The 17,421-nt window shown below is 56.9% G+C and overlaps 1 protein-coding gene across 3 annotated transcripts in view; it reads right to left on the bottom strand.

The window, feature by feature from the left end:
- The window catches only part of DCTN1 (dynactin subunit 1), a 49,175-nt gene that overhangs the window by 28,588 nt on the left and 3,166 nt on the right, over positions 1-17,421 (bottom strand). For 2 of the 3 annotated variants that reach the window (XM_082282380.1, XM_082282382.1), the window contains exons 2-4: positions 7,500-7,745; positions 4,498-4,576; positions 2,108-2,139 (exon numbers count right to left, since the gene is read on the bottom strand). In XM_082282380.1, the coding sequence (XP_082138506.1) occupies positions 2,108-2,139; positions 4,498-4,576; positions 7,500-7,727 (339 nt within the window). In that variant the 5' untranslated portion in view covers positions 7,728-7,745. Of the gene's footprint in view, positions 1-2,107; positions 2,140-4,497; positions 4,577-7,499; positions 7,746-16,615; positions 16,779-17,421 lie in introns of those variants that run through there. The other variant, XM_082282381.1, reaches the window with a different exon arrangement.

The raw sequence follows: 17,421 nt of genomic DNA, 5'->3' as shown, positions 1-17,421 counted from the left end.
GATGTGACACTTGGGGACACGGCTTGGGAACCCGCTGGCCTCTGAGGCTTTTCCCACCCAAACATCCCACGATTCCACGTCGATGTGACAGCACCACGTTCCGCCCCGGAGCGATGTCCCCTCCCTGGCTGGGAGCACATGCAAGGACAGCCATGCAGCGCTGGGATGGAGCGGGATGGGGACACAGTGAGGATGACGATGGCCCCGGCATGCGGCCGCGCGCGGAAAAGGGACAAACGGCACCTTTTTGGGCTTGGCTCCGCGCTGCGTGAGGAGGGAACAGAAGGAATGTTAGACAGACCCCGTGGCTCCAGGGAAACATTCCCTGGGAACACCCCTACCCTGGGCTGCAGGAAAGGCAGGAGGGGAAAGATAATCAAGGAAATGGAAGTAAATGAAGGAGAAAACAGCCCTGGAGTGACCCCCCTCGCTCCGGATCCACCTCCTGCCCCTCCCAGCACGGAGAATTTGGGGAGTCAGGACACATCCAAAGGGGAACAAATCAGACAGGTTAAAGGGATTGGGGTGGCCAGGATCTCCCAGGATGCAGGAGGAAGAGGATGCGAGGACACAGGGAATGGGTTCCTACTGCCAGAGGGCAGGGAGAGATGGAATTTTGGGAAGGAATTCCTGGCTGGGAGGGTGAGGAGGCCCTAGAATGGATTTCCCAGAGAAGCTGTGGCTGCCCCATTCCTGGAAGTGTCCAGGGCCAGGTTGGACAGGGCTTGGTGCAACCTGGGATAGTGGAAAATGCCCCTGGATGGGCTTTAAGGTCCCTCCCATTCCCATTCCCAACCATTCCATGGTTCCGGGAATGCCCCGGAACGCACATGGAGCAGCACCTCCTGTCCTGAGCCCTTCTCCAGCAGCATAAAAAAAATTCCAGGAACAATCCCCATTCCCTGATTTCAAGAAGGCTGAGGTTTCCTAAATATCCTCTTTGTCTTTTAATGAATTCCAGGGTGGAATTAAACCAGGAGGATCAGGCAGGGAGCACATGGAGCACGGGGCTCCAGCAGTGCCAGGGGTTGATGGATCCAACCCCACACAGCAGGAAAAGCCAAAAACCTTCCCAAACCTCTCTAATACAGGACAGGGAATCTGTTTCCGCTGGCTGGAGCTCACATTCCCTGGGATCTGAGCCCAACAAATCCCCAGGTGCTGCTCCATCCCCATCCCAGCTGTCCCAAAGCGGGGTGGAGAGCAGAATTCCCACTGCTGGGAATTATCCGGAAGGGCAGCGCAGGAGGCTGGGCTTCGATGAGCCCTGACCCAGCCCTGCAGGTGTCACTCGCACAGAAGCGCCTTGTCCCCACCACTTCCTTTCCCACTGCTTCCCAACATCCCAGTTGGGCCAGTTTATCCCCATGGAAAATCCAGTTCCTACCCCAAAACACACAAACCCATCTGCCGTGTCCCCAGGATCACCCAGTTCCCAGGAATGGTGACCTGGGCAGTGCTGGACTTGATGGGCTCAGAGGGCTTTTCCAACCTCAGTATTCCATGATTCCTCACTACCCCACACTCTTATGGCCATTCCTGAGGACAGGAACCCGCACCAGATTCCCATTCCTTAGGAAATATCCCTCACATTTGGATACAGCACGTCCCAGGAGCCACTGGAGCTCCTGGATGAAGACAGAGGTGTTCACCCACAAAAGCCAGAGAGAGCCAGTGTCACCCATCCCAAGGAATGCACTCTTCCCATGGGATTGGGGGGTCCTTAGAGCTGCCCCATCCCTGGAAGAGTTCCAGGCAAGGTTGGATGGGACTTGGAGCAGCCTGGGATAGTGGAAGGTGTCTCTGCCCATGGCAGGAACTGAGGGGGCTTGGAGGTCCCTTCCATGATTCCATGGATTTGAAGGAAGCAGCTCAGGAATGCTGCTGAACTCGGATCCAAACATGGGGCACTGTGCTGGATAATCCCTCAGGAACTGACAGATTCCTGGCCAGTGGCTGAAAATGACATTTTTCACACCTCGTTTCCCATGGGTTTCGGGAGAAATTCGCTTTTCCATGGGCATTTTATCCCATGAAAGTCTGTCCATGTGCTCTTCCCAGTGGGATGAAAACCTCCCAGAGGCAACAGAGTGCTGGGGTCACTCACCAGTTTGCTGGCCTTGGCAGCATCCAGGGAATCTGTGGAGAGAGCAGAAAAGGAGCCATGAGCCTGAGGGACACCCCTGTCCCCATCCCGGTGTCCCTGCAGCCACAGGGCACCCAGCAGGGAACAGGAGAATTTTGGGAAGTGAAGCAGAGTCAGGATCTGGCAGGAAATGGTGGCAAAGTGGGGGGTGTGGGTTTGGGGGAACAGGGAATTCCTTATGGGAGCTGCTGGCTGAGGAAGGCAAACACTTGGACACGCCTGGGAATTGGGGCAGTTCCACCGCTCTCCTTGGGCTGAATCCCTGGAATTCTGGGATTCCTCGAGCCACTGGCACAGGCTGCTCAGGGAGCAGCGGAGTCATCATCCCTAGAGGGGTTTAAACCCGTGTGGATGTGGCACTTGGGGACATAGAATCATGGAATGCTTTGTGGTGGGAAGGGACCTTAAATCCCATCAATCCCACCCCGTGCCGTGGGCAGGGACACCTCCCACTATCTCAGGCTGCTCCAGGGACACTTCCAGGGATCCAGGGGCAGCCACAGCTTCTCTGGGCAACCTGTGCCAGAGCCTCTCCACCCACACAGGGAGGAATTCCTTCCCAATACCCCACCCAAATCTCCCCTTTTCCAGTGGGAAGCCATTCCCTGTGTCCTGTCCGTCCCAGGCAGGTGTGTCTGGATTCCCACCCTTGCCCAGGGGTCACCAGCAGCTGCCCCCAGGTGTCCCCTCCTGGTGCCAGATCCATGGCAGAGCCATCCCTGCACCCCCCACTGCAGTCCTGCTGCAGCAGCTGCTGTTTCCATGGAAACCCTTGGCAGGCAGCCACATCCCAGCCCTGCATCCCTGGCAGCATCATCCCACACCCCACTGCAGCCCCAGCTCCTCCTGGATCCCAGGATGGGGGGTGAGCTGGGATCAGTGTCCGTCTGTCCCGACCCAGCGTCCATCGTGTCCAGGGAAGGAGCTGGGAAGGGGCTGGAGCAGCTGAGGGAGCTGGGAAAGGGGTTCAGGCTGGAGAAAAGAGGGATCTGGAGGGACCTTGTGGCTCTGCACAACTCCCTGACAGGAGGGGGCAGCCGGGGGGGGTCGGGCTCTGCTCGCAGGGAACAGGGACAGGAGGAGAGGGAACGGCCTCAGGCTGGGCCAGGTGTTGGGATATCGGGAAAATTCCTCCTGGGAAGGGCTGTCCAGCCCTGGCAGTGCTGGAGTCCCCGTCCCTGTGGGGATTTACCAGCCGTGGATGTGGCACTTGGGGACACGGTCAGTGCTGGGGGATTTGGGGGTGTCCGAGGGCTTTTCCAACCTAAACAATTCCACGACTATTCCATGGTTCCATACCGACTGCAGGATCCAAAGGAGGGATCAAAGAAGGGTTCATTCCATTTTCCCTATTAATTTTACTTCCTACTTCCTGGGAGAGGGGAAATCCCACCCACACCCAACACCCACCACCGCCAGCCCACCCCGATCCATTAATCCCGATCCCACAAACGCTTCCCACACGGAGCTCCCGGCTTGGCACACAGAGCCGACGGAGCAGCCAAGGCAGGAAGCTGGCAGAGCCCCTTCCGGCAGCTCCCGGGATCCCGCAGCGTGTGGGGAAAACATTCCCGACAAAGCAGAGCTCAGAGGGAGGCAGGGAAGCCTGCCTGGGCCCACAGCCAGGGATGGCGGGGCCGACGGATGTGGGAAAGGGGGAAGGAATGCTCAGAGGAGAGCGGGAAGGGATCCCTGCTCCCGGGTGGGAATGGGGTACAGCAAGGGGCTGGAGACGGGGACACTGCAATTCCACAGGGATGCTGCAATTCCACAGGCTCAGAGTGGTTCAGTGGGTCTGCATTCCCACTGGGAAATACTCCATGATTTACCCCTTCCTTCCAGGAAGGATTTCCCACCTCTCCAGGAGGGATTTCCCATCTCACCTGGGAAGGGCTTCCCACCTCTGCAGGAGGGATTTCCCATCTCTCCAGGAAGGATTCCCATTCCTCCAGGAGGGATTCGCCATCCCCTTCAGGAATCATTTCCCATCCCCTCCGCTAAGGATTTCCACCTCTCCAGGAAGGATTTCCCACCTCTCCAGGAAGGATTTCCCATCTCATCTGGGAAGGGCTTCCCACCTCTGCAGGAGGGATTTCCCATTTCTCCAGGAAGGATTCCCACCCCTCCAAGAGAGATTTCCCATTTCTTCAGGAAGGATTCACACCCCTCCAAGAGAGATTTCCCATTTCTTCAGGAAGGATTCACACTCCTCCAGGAAGGATTCCCCATCCCCTTCAGGAATAACTTCCCACCTCTCCAGGAAGGATTTCCCACGCCTTTGGGAAGGATTTCCCACCTCTCCAGGAAGGATTTCCCATGCCTTTGGGAAGGATTTTCCAGCCAGGCCTTACCTCTCTTGGGGACCTTCATGGCAGCAGATTCTGGGGTTTCTGGGGACGTTGTGTCCGCTCCATCCTCAAATACCTGGATCTGGGAAAAGCACAACGACCATCACTGCCCAAAATTCCCAAACAGGGAGAGCAGGGAACAGGTCCCTCTGGCAGTGGGTTCAGCAGAGCAGATCCCATGGTTTTGGCAGGGACTTTTAATTTCATCATTCCAGCTTTGCCATCGACCACTCTCCTCCTTGAGAACAGCCACACACTCCTCATTCCCGTCGGGAATACGGAATATTCACACAGGCAATGAGGAAAGTCAAAGCTCTGGATTTGACAGCCTGGAACATCCAAATCAGATTCAGGCATTTCTCTCTGGGAACTATTTTTGGACGCATTTTTGCTGGATAAACATGGAAAATGAGGCTGGGAGGAATTAGATCCCTGAGAGAGAACCTCAGATCAGCACCTCCCAAATTGTTCCTGCAGGAATTTGCCTGATCCATCAGCACCTCCCACCTGGGAGCTCAGCTTAAAAATCAAAATAACCTGGGAAGCTGTCAGACAGGGATTCCATTTTGGGAAGATTCCCAGCACCAGGAATGATGAAAATGGAATTAAAAGCCACAAGGAGACCAAGGAAAAGGTGATGCCAAGGAAATCATGACACCTGCAGCCATGCAGGATGGGAATTCCGAGTGGTCTGGGGGTTTCCCAGCAGGTACAGCCCAGGTGGGAATTCCAGAGCTGCTGGAGAGGCTGGGGACAGGGACAGAGTGGGGCTGGATCCGGGGTGACACTGGGCAGTGCCACCACAGACTGGCCACGTCGTGGCCATCGAGCTCCTCTGCCAGGCAGGAGCAGCTCCAGGTGATGCCAAAATCAGGGATTTCCACACTCCAGAAAAGGAACAGCCACGCTTGGAATTGCCAGCCCAGGTAGAAGCAGGGAATCCTGGAATGGTTTGGGTGGGAAAGGACCTTAAATCCCACCCAGTGCCACCCTGTGCCATGGCAGGGACACTTCCCGCTGGCCCAGGTTGCTCCAAGCCCCGTCCGAGCCGGCCTTGGACACTTCCAGGGATGGGGGACGCATCCAGCCCCACGCAGAGCCCTGTGCCCGCACCCGCTGCCCCTCCCTGCCCCTGCCCAGCGGTGCCAGGGGCGGGGTCCCCACCCTGTGCCCGCCAGGTGGGAGCTGGGGGACACCGGGGACCTTCCCTGTGCCCCAGGGTGGCTCAGGATCGGCTCTGGACCTGCTGGGACAGCCCTGCCCCCCCCCCGGCTTTGCTCCGGGACAGAGGATTTGGGCGATTTGGGGGCTGTTTATCCGTCCTGCTTCCCGTCTCTGCTCCAGCTGTGTCCCGATCTGGAATTCGGGGCAGGGCTTGGGCATCACTCGCTGCACAGAGGCCGAGGTGACACCACGGGGGGACGGCTTCCACTGCCAGACGGGATTTTGGGAAGCAGTTCCTGGCTGTGATGGTGGTGAAGGGCTGGGATGGAATTCCCAGAGAAGCTGTGGCTGCCCCTGGATCCCTGGCAGTGCCCAAGGCCAGGCTGGACACTGGGGCTTGGAGCCACCTGGGATAGTGGGAGGTATCCCTGCCTGTCAGGGGGTGGCACTGGGTGGGCTCTGAGGTCCCTCCTGGTCCTGCAGACCCAACTTTGTCCCTGCAAACCCCTCCAAGCCTCTCCCAGCTGGCAGGAGAGGCCGAGAGGGACGGACAAGGGAGCTGGGTCCACGTGTCCGGTTTTAATGTGTGGGGAACTGGGAGTGTGGTGGAATTACATTTGGGAAATCTCCGTGGTGATCCCAGGAGAGCAGCAGAGCTCCATCCAGCAATTCCTACACGCCAACAGAGTTTGGGTTGGATAAAACCATGAAAAGCTTCCTGGCACGTTTGCCTCCAGCTCTGGCGAGCTCCGCTCTCTGTGTTTATCCCATTATTTAAAGGATGGGGATCCTTTTCCCTCCTCCTGCCTCGAGCTGGTGACAAAGGGACTGAAGCAGGGAATGGCTGCACTCATCTTAAAGGCCTTTCCCAACCTCAGTGATTCCTGGAGTTTCTCCTGGATGAGCCCTTGCTGCAACCTCCGACCATGTGTGATCCAAAGGCTCTTCCAATGGGACAGAGGATGTTGGGATGGACCCCAGGACCCAAATCCCCTCATTTTGTGCTCAGCTTTCCTCTGTCACCCAGTGCCAAGGCCCCGGCAAGGAGAGGCCACGGGGTGGAACACAAAGCAGCCCCTTTGTGCCAGGGAGGGGACAGGAGCTGGGGGCCTCCAGTGTCACCTCTCTGCCCTTGGAAGGTGACACAGGGAATTTACCTGAAGGATGTTTGCTCTGGAGGGAGCTCCTGGTTCCTGGGGGAGCACACGAGCAGCAAAGCTCAGCAGCTCCACCCCCACCGCGTGTTTTATCCAAACCAAGACAATCTCCTTCCGGGTAAACACGGTTTAGTTAAAATTCCCTGGTTCTGCTTCCAGGTAAACGTCCAGGATCGATCCCAAACTCCACCTGCTGCAGGTGATAAAATACAGGGCAGCACAGGGCTGGGCACTTCATTGGGAAGCAGAACGAAACCACTGGGAATTCACCCAATCCATCTGAAAACATTCTGCAATAACCCTGTGGGATGAACAGGACCTCAAGGAATTGTGCAGAGGGGGCCTGGAGCCACACCAGGTGAGGTTCAGCTCAGGTTTGGAGCGTGCTGTTCCCTGCTTTGTGGGAGATGGAGATTCCCAAAAATAATGGACATTGGGAAAATTCCTCCTGGGAAGGGCCGCCCAGGGTAGTGGTGGAGTCCCCACCCCCGGAGGGATTTAAAACCTCGACAATTCCATGATTCCATGATCCTATCACAAACATCACATCCATATCTATATTTCAGCAGGCACTGGAGCGAAGGGATCTGGATTTTCTCCCAAAACCTGGGTGGGAAGTGCTGTTTAAACGAGCGAGCCGCCATCCGCGTGCTCCCGAGGAACGCCGGGATCGATCCCACCCACCTGCGACTGCCGCACGAAGATGCCGTGGTTCTCCTCGCAGGTGAAATACTTCCTGCCCTGTACCGTGCCATCGTTCTTGCCCTTGGCCTCGTCCAGGATGACCCCGACCCATTTGCCGGTGGCGAACAGCGTGGCCCCCACGTAAGCCACGGTGCCGCGGTGGCCCTTGCCGATGACCTCCACGCGGGAGCCCACCTTCAGGGGCTTGCTGCCGCCGTCCGCGCTCATCCTGGGCGTGCTGGAGGCCTGGGGAATCAGGGGAAAGCACAGCTTGAGAAGCTGGGACAGGCAGAACGTTGGGATATCGGGATGTTTCATCCCCCTCCACCCCCTGTTTTATTCTGGGAGGCAGCCAAGGGTGATTCCTTCCACAAACCAGGGCACAGCCGCCATCAGCGGTCGCTCCGGCCTCACAAACCTGATTAATCCCTTTTTATAACATTTTTATGAGCCTTGAGGGGAAAAAAAAAACCACCCCAAGAGCAGCACAATCAGCCTTAATCAACTCGTGCTCCATCTTTTCCTGCTATATCAGCGTTCCCATGGTTTTCCAGCCTGGGAATTCTGTGCCCAGGAGCACACAGACTGTGTGGGACACAGGTCGTTGTCCCATCCCCTCACATTGTTGGGATCTGGTGGTTCCCATGGTGTTCCTGGCACTCCCCCGTGCCCTGACTGGGGGTATCCCACCTTGGAATGTGGGTGGGAAAGTCCAGCAGCTTTCCAAGTGGGATTGTCATGATCCAGGAGAGAGGAAATGGCCTCAGGTTGTGCCAGGGGAGGTTTAGATTGGATATTGGGAAAATTCCTCCTGGGAAGGGCTCTCCAGGCCTGGCACAGGTGGAGTCCCCACCCCTGGAGGGATTTAAAACCTCGACAATTCCATGATTCCATGATCCTGTCATAAACATTACATCCATATTTATATTTCAGTGGGCACCAGGACACTCCAAGCACGACATCCCGGGATGCACCTGGGTTCAGGCGTGGTTATCCAGGTGATCCATGCTCTTGGAGCAGCAATGAGGTGATGGATGCGAGGAATTCCATGGGTACTGGAGACCCCTGGGATTATTGAAATCACAGGGAATTTGTTGGGATCCACCCCCAGCACCTCCTGCTCTGCAATCAGCCTGAGTAAAACAGATTAACCATGGAATCCTGGAATGGTTTGGGTGGGAAGAGACCTTAAATCCCATCAATCCCACCCCGTGATGCGGGCAGGGACACCTTCCACTAGCCCAGGTCACTCCAAGCCCCATCCAACCTGGCCTTGGACACTTCCAGGGATCCAGGGGCAGCCACAGCTTCTCTGAGCACCCTGTGCCAGGGCCTCCCCACCCTCCCAGGGGAGCAATTCCTTCCCAAAATCCCACCCAAATCTCCCCTTTTCCATTAGGAAGCCATTCCCTGTATCCTGTCCCTTCATGCCCATGTCCAAAGCCCCTCTCCAGATCTTTTGGAGCCCCTTCTTCAAACCCTGACACCTTTCAATCCCACTGCCTCTATCCCGGAGGGGACAGGGATGTTCCCTGTCCTGCTCAGCTCCATCTTTCTGCTCATCCTAAACTCCCAGCAGCCCCCAAACCGGGATCAGTTTGGCATTTCCCCCACCACTCGTGTCACTGGTTCTGGTCATTGTGCAGAAATGTGGAGTTTTGGTCACTCTGGGCCCGGCTTCAGCCAAAGAATCCGTTCTTTATCCCGGGAAAACAGAGCCTCTTTCACCCAGCACGGCAGGGAACGGCCAGGAAGGCCCTGCGGACAAACCTCAGCCACAGCTGGACACCACAGGGGGTTTGGGAGATTCAGGGAATTCTCAGCTTTTGGAAGAACCCAGGGGACTTTGGAAGCTCCTGGAATCCCACCAAACCATCCCCTTTTCTTGCACATCACTTCCTGAGGCCGGAATGAATGTGGAGCAAACCCACCGGGTTTGGGGTTCTGTGACTGAAACCAGGGATGAAGGTTTTCCCACAAGCCTGAATTCCGGGTTTCATCCAAACACAACTGGCAGAAACCAAAATAATCTCGTATTAAACCCCAAAATCCATCACCCAACGACAAAACCCAAGACCTCAAAGGCAAAATCGACGCTCCAGACCCAAATATCTCCCAAAGTTCTGGCTCCTTCCAGCTGCCAAGGCTGCAGCAATGTCCAGCAAGTGCATGGAAAATCGTGTCCCAGGTGTGATGGAAAATGAGAGCAAAGCTCCAAGGAAACAAGAAGCCCAAAGGAAAATCCCAAATCCCCAGTAAATGGCAGGGTTCCTGGACCAGGAGTTTTTATCCCTCCCCATTTCCGTTTGGCACCTGCAGCCCGGTAAGATCCACTGGATGTGACACATTCCAAGTCCTGGCATTGGGAAGCCATTCCCTGCATCCTGTCCCTCCATGCCTTGTCCCAAGTCCCTCTCCAGCTCTCCTGGAGCCCCTTTAGGCACTGGAAGGGGCTCTGAGCTCTCCTTGGAGCCTTCCCTTCTCCAGGGGAACATTCCCAGCTCTCCCAGCCTGGCCCTGACGGACATTTGCCAACCAGCACTGATTTCATGGAAACTCTTCCCGAGTCTTTTGCACTTGGGAAAAGAAGGAGAGCCCAGAATGAATCTCCTCAACCACATCCCATCCCTCAGGAGCAGGAAGTGGTCTCCACCTTCTGTTTCCAATCAACCAGACGTTGGTCTGTGAGACACTTGGAAGCTCCAATCCAAAGGATAAACCCCCGACTGGAATTCCCATAAAACCAATGTGATTAATCCAGGTTTTACAAGAGGAAAAACTGTCCCAGCTGGAAGCAGGTGGGATGGGCATTCCCAGCTATTGTCCCAGCCGGGTGACCGTGGTCGGGGATCCGATGGCCATCCCAGGAGAGATGGACACACCCGTGGTCACTCCTCCTGGCCGTGGTGACAATCCCTGCCCAGCTGTGGACAGGAGGGACAAACATGGGGACAGTCATCTTTGGGAACGCCACGGCACAACAGCCTGGCAGGAGCCAGTGACACAGCCCAGAATTCCCTCAGCTTCCCAGGCCAGCTCCTCATGGATCCCCTCTGCCACACCGACATTCCCAGGGGAACACACTCGGGAATTCTGGGAACGGGGGGTACGGACAGCGAGGGAAGAGGATGGAGGAGCAGAACTGTGGGAAGCCACATGGGAAGAGAGAAGGGCGGGGGCCGCTCATAGTGACAGCCCTGTCACCACTCGGTCTGGAGCGGCAATAAACTCCTAAATCAGTAAATGGGAAATGCAGGGATTCACAGTGGAGGCAGTGGGGGCCAGCTGGGGAGATCCAGGGCATAGGGCAGGTGGTGGGAATGGGGCAGCCAGAGGAGCAACCAGGAATGCTGAGCCTCTGGAGCAGCCGTCACTGGAGGAAGCCACCAGGCCAGGAGGAGCCTGTCCCCACTCCAGGGACACCTGCTCCAGGTGAGGGACAAGCACATGGATGCACTGCCACCACCACAGGAGACTCTGCCCCCCACAACTTCCCGAAATCCAGCATTTTCCCTTTTTCCCCCCTTTTTGAAGCATGATAGACATCCACAGCCTGACTGCTCTGCTGTGTGAAGATCCTGGTGCCGAGCTACTGAAAAGGGGGTGAATTCCCAGCGATTTGGGTCACCCCTGTGATCCATCCGAGGGCTTCAGTGATCCGCTCCATCCCAGTGGATCACCCCGGGAATATTCAGTGTTCCTCCCCCGTGCAGGTGAGTCTGATGGAGCCTCAAACTGTCACTCAAAGCTCAGATCAAAAGTTTTGGGAGAATCCCGAGCAGCCAACTCTGACAAGATACAAATTCCAGGCGTGACCCACAAAGCCAGAAAAGGGAAAGACTTGGGAAGAATTCCGGGTTTAAGCCTGGTCAGTGGCGAGTCGATGGTGCTGCTGCCACAAGATCCCTGTGGAAAGGAGGGATCGCCCTGGGACTGAGGGTGGCTGCTCTGGGTGACACCAGGATGTGGCACTGGACTCCAAGCTGCCCAAATGGAAGGGTTTGGGTGTCTCTGGACACCGGGAGCAGTGTCCCCAAAACCTGGCAGGGACACAGCCCCGGGAAGGGCCGGCACAGCCACGGTCCCTGCGGTGCCCATTCCAAAATCCACGTGAGCCCAACAGGGATAACCTGCTCACAGCACCCTGCCTGCAGTGTCCAGCGCTGCCCTGGGACCCCCAGGATTCCTGGGATCCCCAGTCCTGCCACCAGTCCCAAAGCCACATCTCCATCAGCCCTTGGAGCCAGCGTTTGGCTCCTTCCCTGCCCCCTTGGAGCCCCCAAATCCCTCCAGGCTGTCAGGACTCAGGTTGGAATTTCACCCCCTTCATCCAGCTCCCCATGGAAAACAGGGAGGTTTGAGGAGCAGGCAGGGGGCTCCAGCCCCCACAGACCTGCATGGACACACACTCGGACGCCACAGGGGTGGGCAAAAAAGGCTCCAGGCTGGCCAGTTTTCCCGAGCTGCTCCCTCCGCAGCCAAATCCCTTTGGCCACAGCCCAAATCCCACCGGCTCCGGGCCTGGCGTATCCCACAGCGGGCAGGACACGGTGCCCACGGAGGGTCTGGGGGTCCCATGGAGCGGTGGGAAGGCTCTGCCCACCCCGGCTCCATGCCAGAGTCACTGCCGAGTTGGCACAGCCAGGCCCAAACGTGCTGGCAGTGCCCGGCGGGGTCTGGGACACAATGTCACCGCGGCGGCGGCCACAGAGGGACACAGCGACAGGGAGAGAAAGTCCCGGGCAAGGCCTGGCCCGGGGGGCCGCTGGCACCGCACAGCCCAGGGGTAGCTGCAATACGGAAAAACCTGGAAGCGCTTGCCAGGCCCGCGGAAGCTCGGGATCGCTCCGTGCCGCCTGGAAAACCGGCCCGGAGGGAGGGGAGCCCGCGGCAGGCAGGAAAACACGCCGGGATCTTTGTGCTGAGCAGCCCCGGCAAGGCTGCGCCGGAGCCCCGGGAAGGGGCTGAGTCGGAGCGGCCGCTCGGCCGCCGGGGTAATTAATCGCGGTAATGAATTGGGGTAATCACCTACACGGGCAGGTAAGTCCGCCCAAAAGCGCCGGCCCCGGTGCAAGCCGGAGCATCCACCTCCCCTCCCGGCATTATTGTCAGCGAGGGAGGTGCCACATTCCAGGGATACGGGAGCGCAGGGAGCACAATCGAGATTTCCCTACAAAACCCAGCTATTTTCGCTGCGACAGCGTCGCGATCTGTCGCGATAGGACCCGGCAGAGCCAGGAGCTGTTGAGTCAGGCCCCCCTCCCCACCCCCGCCCTTACCCGGCCGGACGCGTGCCTCCTGCCCTGGGCCATGCTGCCGCGCTCCAGAGATTCCCGATTCGCAGCCAGCAGCTCTCCCAGCTCACGGCCGGCAGCATCCAGCGGCGCTTCCCAGCGTCCCGGCCGATCCCAGCATCCCCGCGCCCCCCACCCCCCCCTCCCCCGAGGCTCTGCCGGGCGGTACGAGAGGGAGGGAAGCCCTTTTCTGGGCGAGGATGCTCCGAGGGAGGGATACAGAGAATTCCAGCGCTGCCGATGGAGCCACTCTGCGCCAGTGCCGCTCCAGACTTGTCACCGCGCCGGCGGCTCGCTGGGTCCTAAAGCTCCCCGCAGGAGCCACCGGCGCGGCCACCGGCACGGCCACCCCGCGACACTCCGGGCCTCATCCCGTTCGCCCTGCGGTGGGCACTGGGCAAGGACACCCCAAATTGTGCCCGCCGTGACGCCAGACAAGGCCTGTCCCGCTTGCTCTTCCCTTCATGGAGAAATTTTGAGGAAAAACAGCCCTGCCCTGGAGCAGGGTTTGTCCCAAGTCTCCAGGTACAGGTGAGCAGCACGTGTGGGTGGATGGAGCCCAAGGGGTTAATTATGGGCGGCTTTAATGATCATTAATTGCCCTGCGCCTGGCTGTGACAGGTGACATTGTGTCCCATTGTGTCCCATTGTTCCTGGCTGAGCTGACGGATCCCAAATTAACGCCCTCACCCCTCTTCTGGGCGCTGTTCCCGGGGCTAATCAGGCTAACGAGGGGATTTGGGAGCCACCAGGACCGGCCACTGTCCAGTCCCAGCGCAGGACCCCAACACATGGAACCACCCCCCAACCACAGAATATCCCGAGCTGGAAGGGACCCACAGGATCACGGATCCAACTCCTTCCCTGCACAAGGACAATCCCAACAATCCCACCTCGTCCCTGAGAGCGTCGTTCGAACACTCCTGGAGCTCTGGCAGCCTTGGGAATGTGCCCACTCCCTGGGGAGCTGTTCCAGTGCCCCAGCACCCTCTGGATGAGGAACCTTTTCCTGATTTATCCATCTAAACCTTCCCTGACACAGCTCCAGCTGTTCCCTTGGGTCACAGGGAGCAGAGATTGGAGCTGCCCCTCTGGAGGAGCCCAATGAGCCTCCTCCAGGATGGAAAAGTGACCCAACACCTGCACCTGAGCTGGAATCTGGCTTCAGGAACTGGGAGAAGAGTGACAAAACCATGGATATGCCCCCAAAAAACCAGATGTGTCACTGAGCATGGCACATCCAGGAAGAGGAAGGCCACAACATCCCACAGAATGAAGCTGGTGGCCATCACTGGCATTCAGGGGAAGGAGATTTAACAATGCACAACTGGGATAGACAACACAAAACCCAGCTGGAGACTGGGATTTTCTCACTGGGACCACCAGGAGCTCAACCGGAGCCACCCCAGGTACCTGCTGGTCACCGGAGCTCCAGCTGCTTCCCCTCTCCATGATGGTTTAAAGGGAACTTTGCACACACAAAATCCACCCAAAATTCTCCAAAAAGCTACGAAGAGGACGAGCTCCTTCTCCTTCCCCCCGGATCTGGCAGTTCTGGGGACGACCAGGACATTTGGTGCCAAAATCTGCAGTATCCCAACAAAAACCAAGTGAAAACCACCCAAAGCAGTGGATTCAGAGCAGGATGGGGTGTCCCAACAGCTGTGGGACAAAGAGACCCCCAAAATAAACACCCCTTCCCTCAGCTGGGGATCCCAGCTCCACTCAGGATCCAAAGGGTCCTCTCTGGTATCTTCCTCATCCCTGGAAGTGTCCAAGACCAGGCTGGATGGGGCTTGGAGTGACCTGGGATAGCAGAAGGTGTCCCTGCCCATGGCAGGGGGTGGGATTGTTGGGATTTAAGGTCTCTTCCCACCCAAACCATGCCATGATTCCAGAGGAGGTTTTTCCTTCTATGGATAAAATCATTCAGATTTTCTAAATCTTCTCAACTGGTTTAATACCTACCATGGAATCATGGCATGGTTTGGGTGGGAAGAGACCTTAAATCCCAACAATCCCACCCCCTGCCACGGGCAGGGACACCTTCTGCTATCCCAGGTCGCTCCAGCCCCATCCAGCCTGGCCTTGGACACTTCCAGGGATCCAGGGGCAGCCACAGCTTCTCGGGGCACCCAGGGCCTCTCCACCCTCACAGGGAAGGATTTCTTCCTAATTCCTAAATTCTAAAGGATTTCTGCTATTCCTCTCCCCTGCAGAATCCTCCTCTGGCATCCTGGCTGACCCCAGAGCCAGGGAGCAGCTGGGAGCAGGACAAAAGCCATGGATACAAACACTTGGAGGGTGCTCAGCCCACGGAGCGACGGCGGGGATTGGATTCCAAGGAGAGGCTGGAATGCCAAGAGGGCACTCAAATTCAAGAAAGCTTCCTCTGAGTGCAAGAAAAACCAGGAAACAGCCACGGAATTTCAGCAGGAATTCAGATGGGAGCAAGGGGTGTGAGACAGCAACCCCTCAAGAGGATGGGAACTCCCCACTGCTCTTCCCACAGAGCTCTGGGAATAGCAGGACAAACCCCAAAACTGGGAAAATACCAGGGAATACCAGACAGGCTTCGTTCCCAGGTGGAGCAGAAGAGGAGTTGTTAATTTAAAAAGAAAATTACAAATGTCACACTCCTGCCCAGTCAGAGTTTTCCATGTTAAACCAAAGCACGAGGGAATTTTTTCCACACAAACACAATTTCGTAGGATCACAGGACGGTTTGGGCTCAGAGGGATCTCAAAGCCCACCCAGTGCCACCCCCTGCCGTGGGCAGAGACACCTTCCACTGTCCCAGGTTGCTCCAAGCCCCGTCCAACCTGGCCTGGAACATTTTTAGGGATGGGGCAGCTGCAGCTTCTCTGGGAATCCTGTGCTGGAAATCATGGATTCATGGAATAGAATCATGGAATCCTTCAGGCTGGAAAAGCCCTCTGAGCCCATTGAGTCCAACTGCTCCCCCAGCACTGCCAAGGCCACCACTGAGCGTGTCCCCAAGCGCCACATCCGTAAATCCCTTCAGGAATGGTGATTCCCACCCAGCCCTGGGAGGAATTTTCCCACTTTCCAACCTAAATCCCTCCAAGAACGGCAACTCCATCGCTATGGAAACCTAAACCCATTTCCCATTCCAAACCAGGCCCTGGTGACCCCAAAGGACAGTGACCCCCAGGTTTTCATGGATGTTCCCATTGGCGCCTTCCAGGATACCCCATTTCTCAACACAACAAAGTCACAGGCACCACTCACCATCTCCTGGTTTATTCACTACTTGGATTTGGGATGAAAATGAACCCTTGAGGGAAAGAATCCTGGAAAATCCTGAGCTGGAAGAGACCCACAAGGATCCTGAGCCCAAGACAAGCAGCTGAGGTGGGACAGGAGCTTTATTAGTGCCAGAATCATGGGAATGTGGGAAGCTTTGGTAATTAAAGCCCTGTGAGATGATCCAGAGCCCTCTGGGAACACCCCAACCTCCAACGGGGCTTTGGCTGCTCCACCCTCACCATAACCTATGGATTTGGTGCTAAACCTGCTCTGTACCAAGGGCAACAATCCCAATTTCCCCCCAAACCTGGGCACTGCCGTGTCAGGATGAACTGCTGCTCCAGCTGAAAAAATCCCCAGGATAAATAAACCTTCCTGAGCCTTCCAGGAATTCCAGCATCCCCTTTTCTATGGAAACACACCCAAAATCTGATTAAACCTCAGAAATAAATTTCCTGGTGCATGAGCAGGGAGGGGACTGGCACAGGGGAAGCAGGACCCCATCCCTGCCCCTTCCCAGATATTTTGGGATTTCTCAGGAACACCACGTACCAGAGGCGCTGCCTTGTGCTCCCACTCCTGCTCAGCGAGTCTGTGGAACCGTGTACTGGGATGGACACTGGGATGGACACTGGGATGGACACTGGGATGGAGCAGCCCAGAGCATCCTTCACATGTCAGGGTCACACCGAGCCAGGGGTGGAGCGATCCTCACTCTCCTGGGAGGAAGCACCAGGTGTCACAGAGCTCCAGGGATTCCCAGTGCCTCCCACCGCACTTCCAGGGATTCCCAGTGCCACCCACTCCACTTCCCAGGACATGGATCCCCCCACAAACCACTCCAGCCATCGCTCTGCAGGATCCACGTGGATTTTTCTGCCGCCCAAACTCCCTGTCTTAACTCATCATCAGTGAGAACAGAAGTCCATAAATATCCCCTCTCAAGCTCCAGGCTTTTCCCTGGGATCTGGGATACACGCCAGCCCCTGCCGAGCAGCTGGAACACCCCCAGCTCAAGGAGCATGAGGAGGAGGAAGGTTAAAACCCTTCAGAAACTCCCACTGTTTATCCAGCAGGAGCAAAATTCCACCTTCCTGCGTTTTGACGCGTTTTTTAAGCACATCTCCCAGTGAAATTCCTGCACGAAGCTGATTTTGGGGTTGGGAGGGAGCAGCTGAGTTTGTCAGGAAAGTGAGTTCAGGAGAGAAATCCTAAACCAGCATCTGGGGTTTGGTCTTTAACGCGGCAAAACAAATCCTGAGTGAGTGTGAGACTTTTTAAATTCCCCTCTAAGCCCTGAACGCTCCCAGGGGACCCCAGAAGTCAGCCTGGGCTCTGAATCGGAATCCTGGAGTCAT

Source organism: Coloeus monedula, assembly GCF_965178545.1.
Source record: "Coloeus monedula genome assembly, chromosome: 5".
Taxonomy (NCBI): Eukaryota; Metazoa; Chordata; class Aves; order Passeriformes; family Corvidae; genus Coloeus; species Coloeus monedula.
This window is presented reverse-complemented; position numbering and strand designations above follow the sequence as displayed.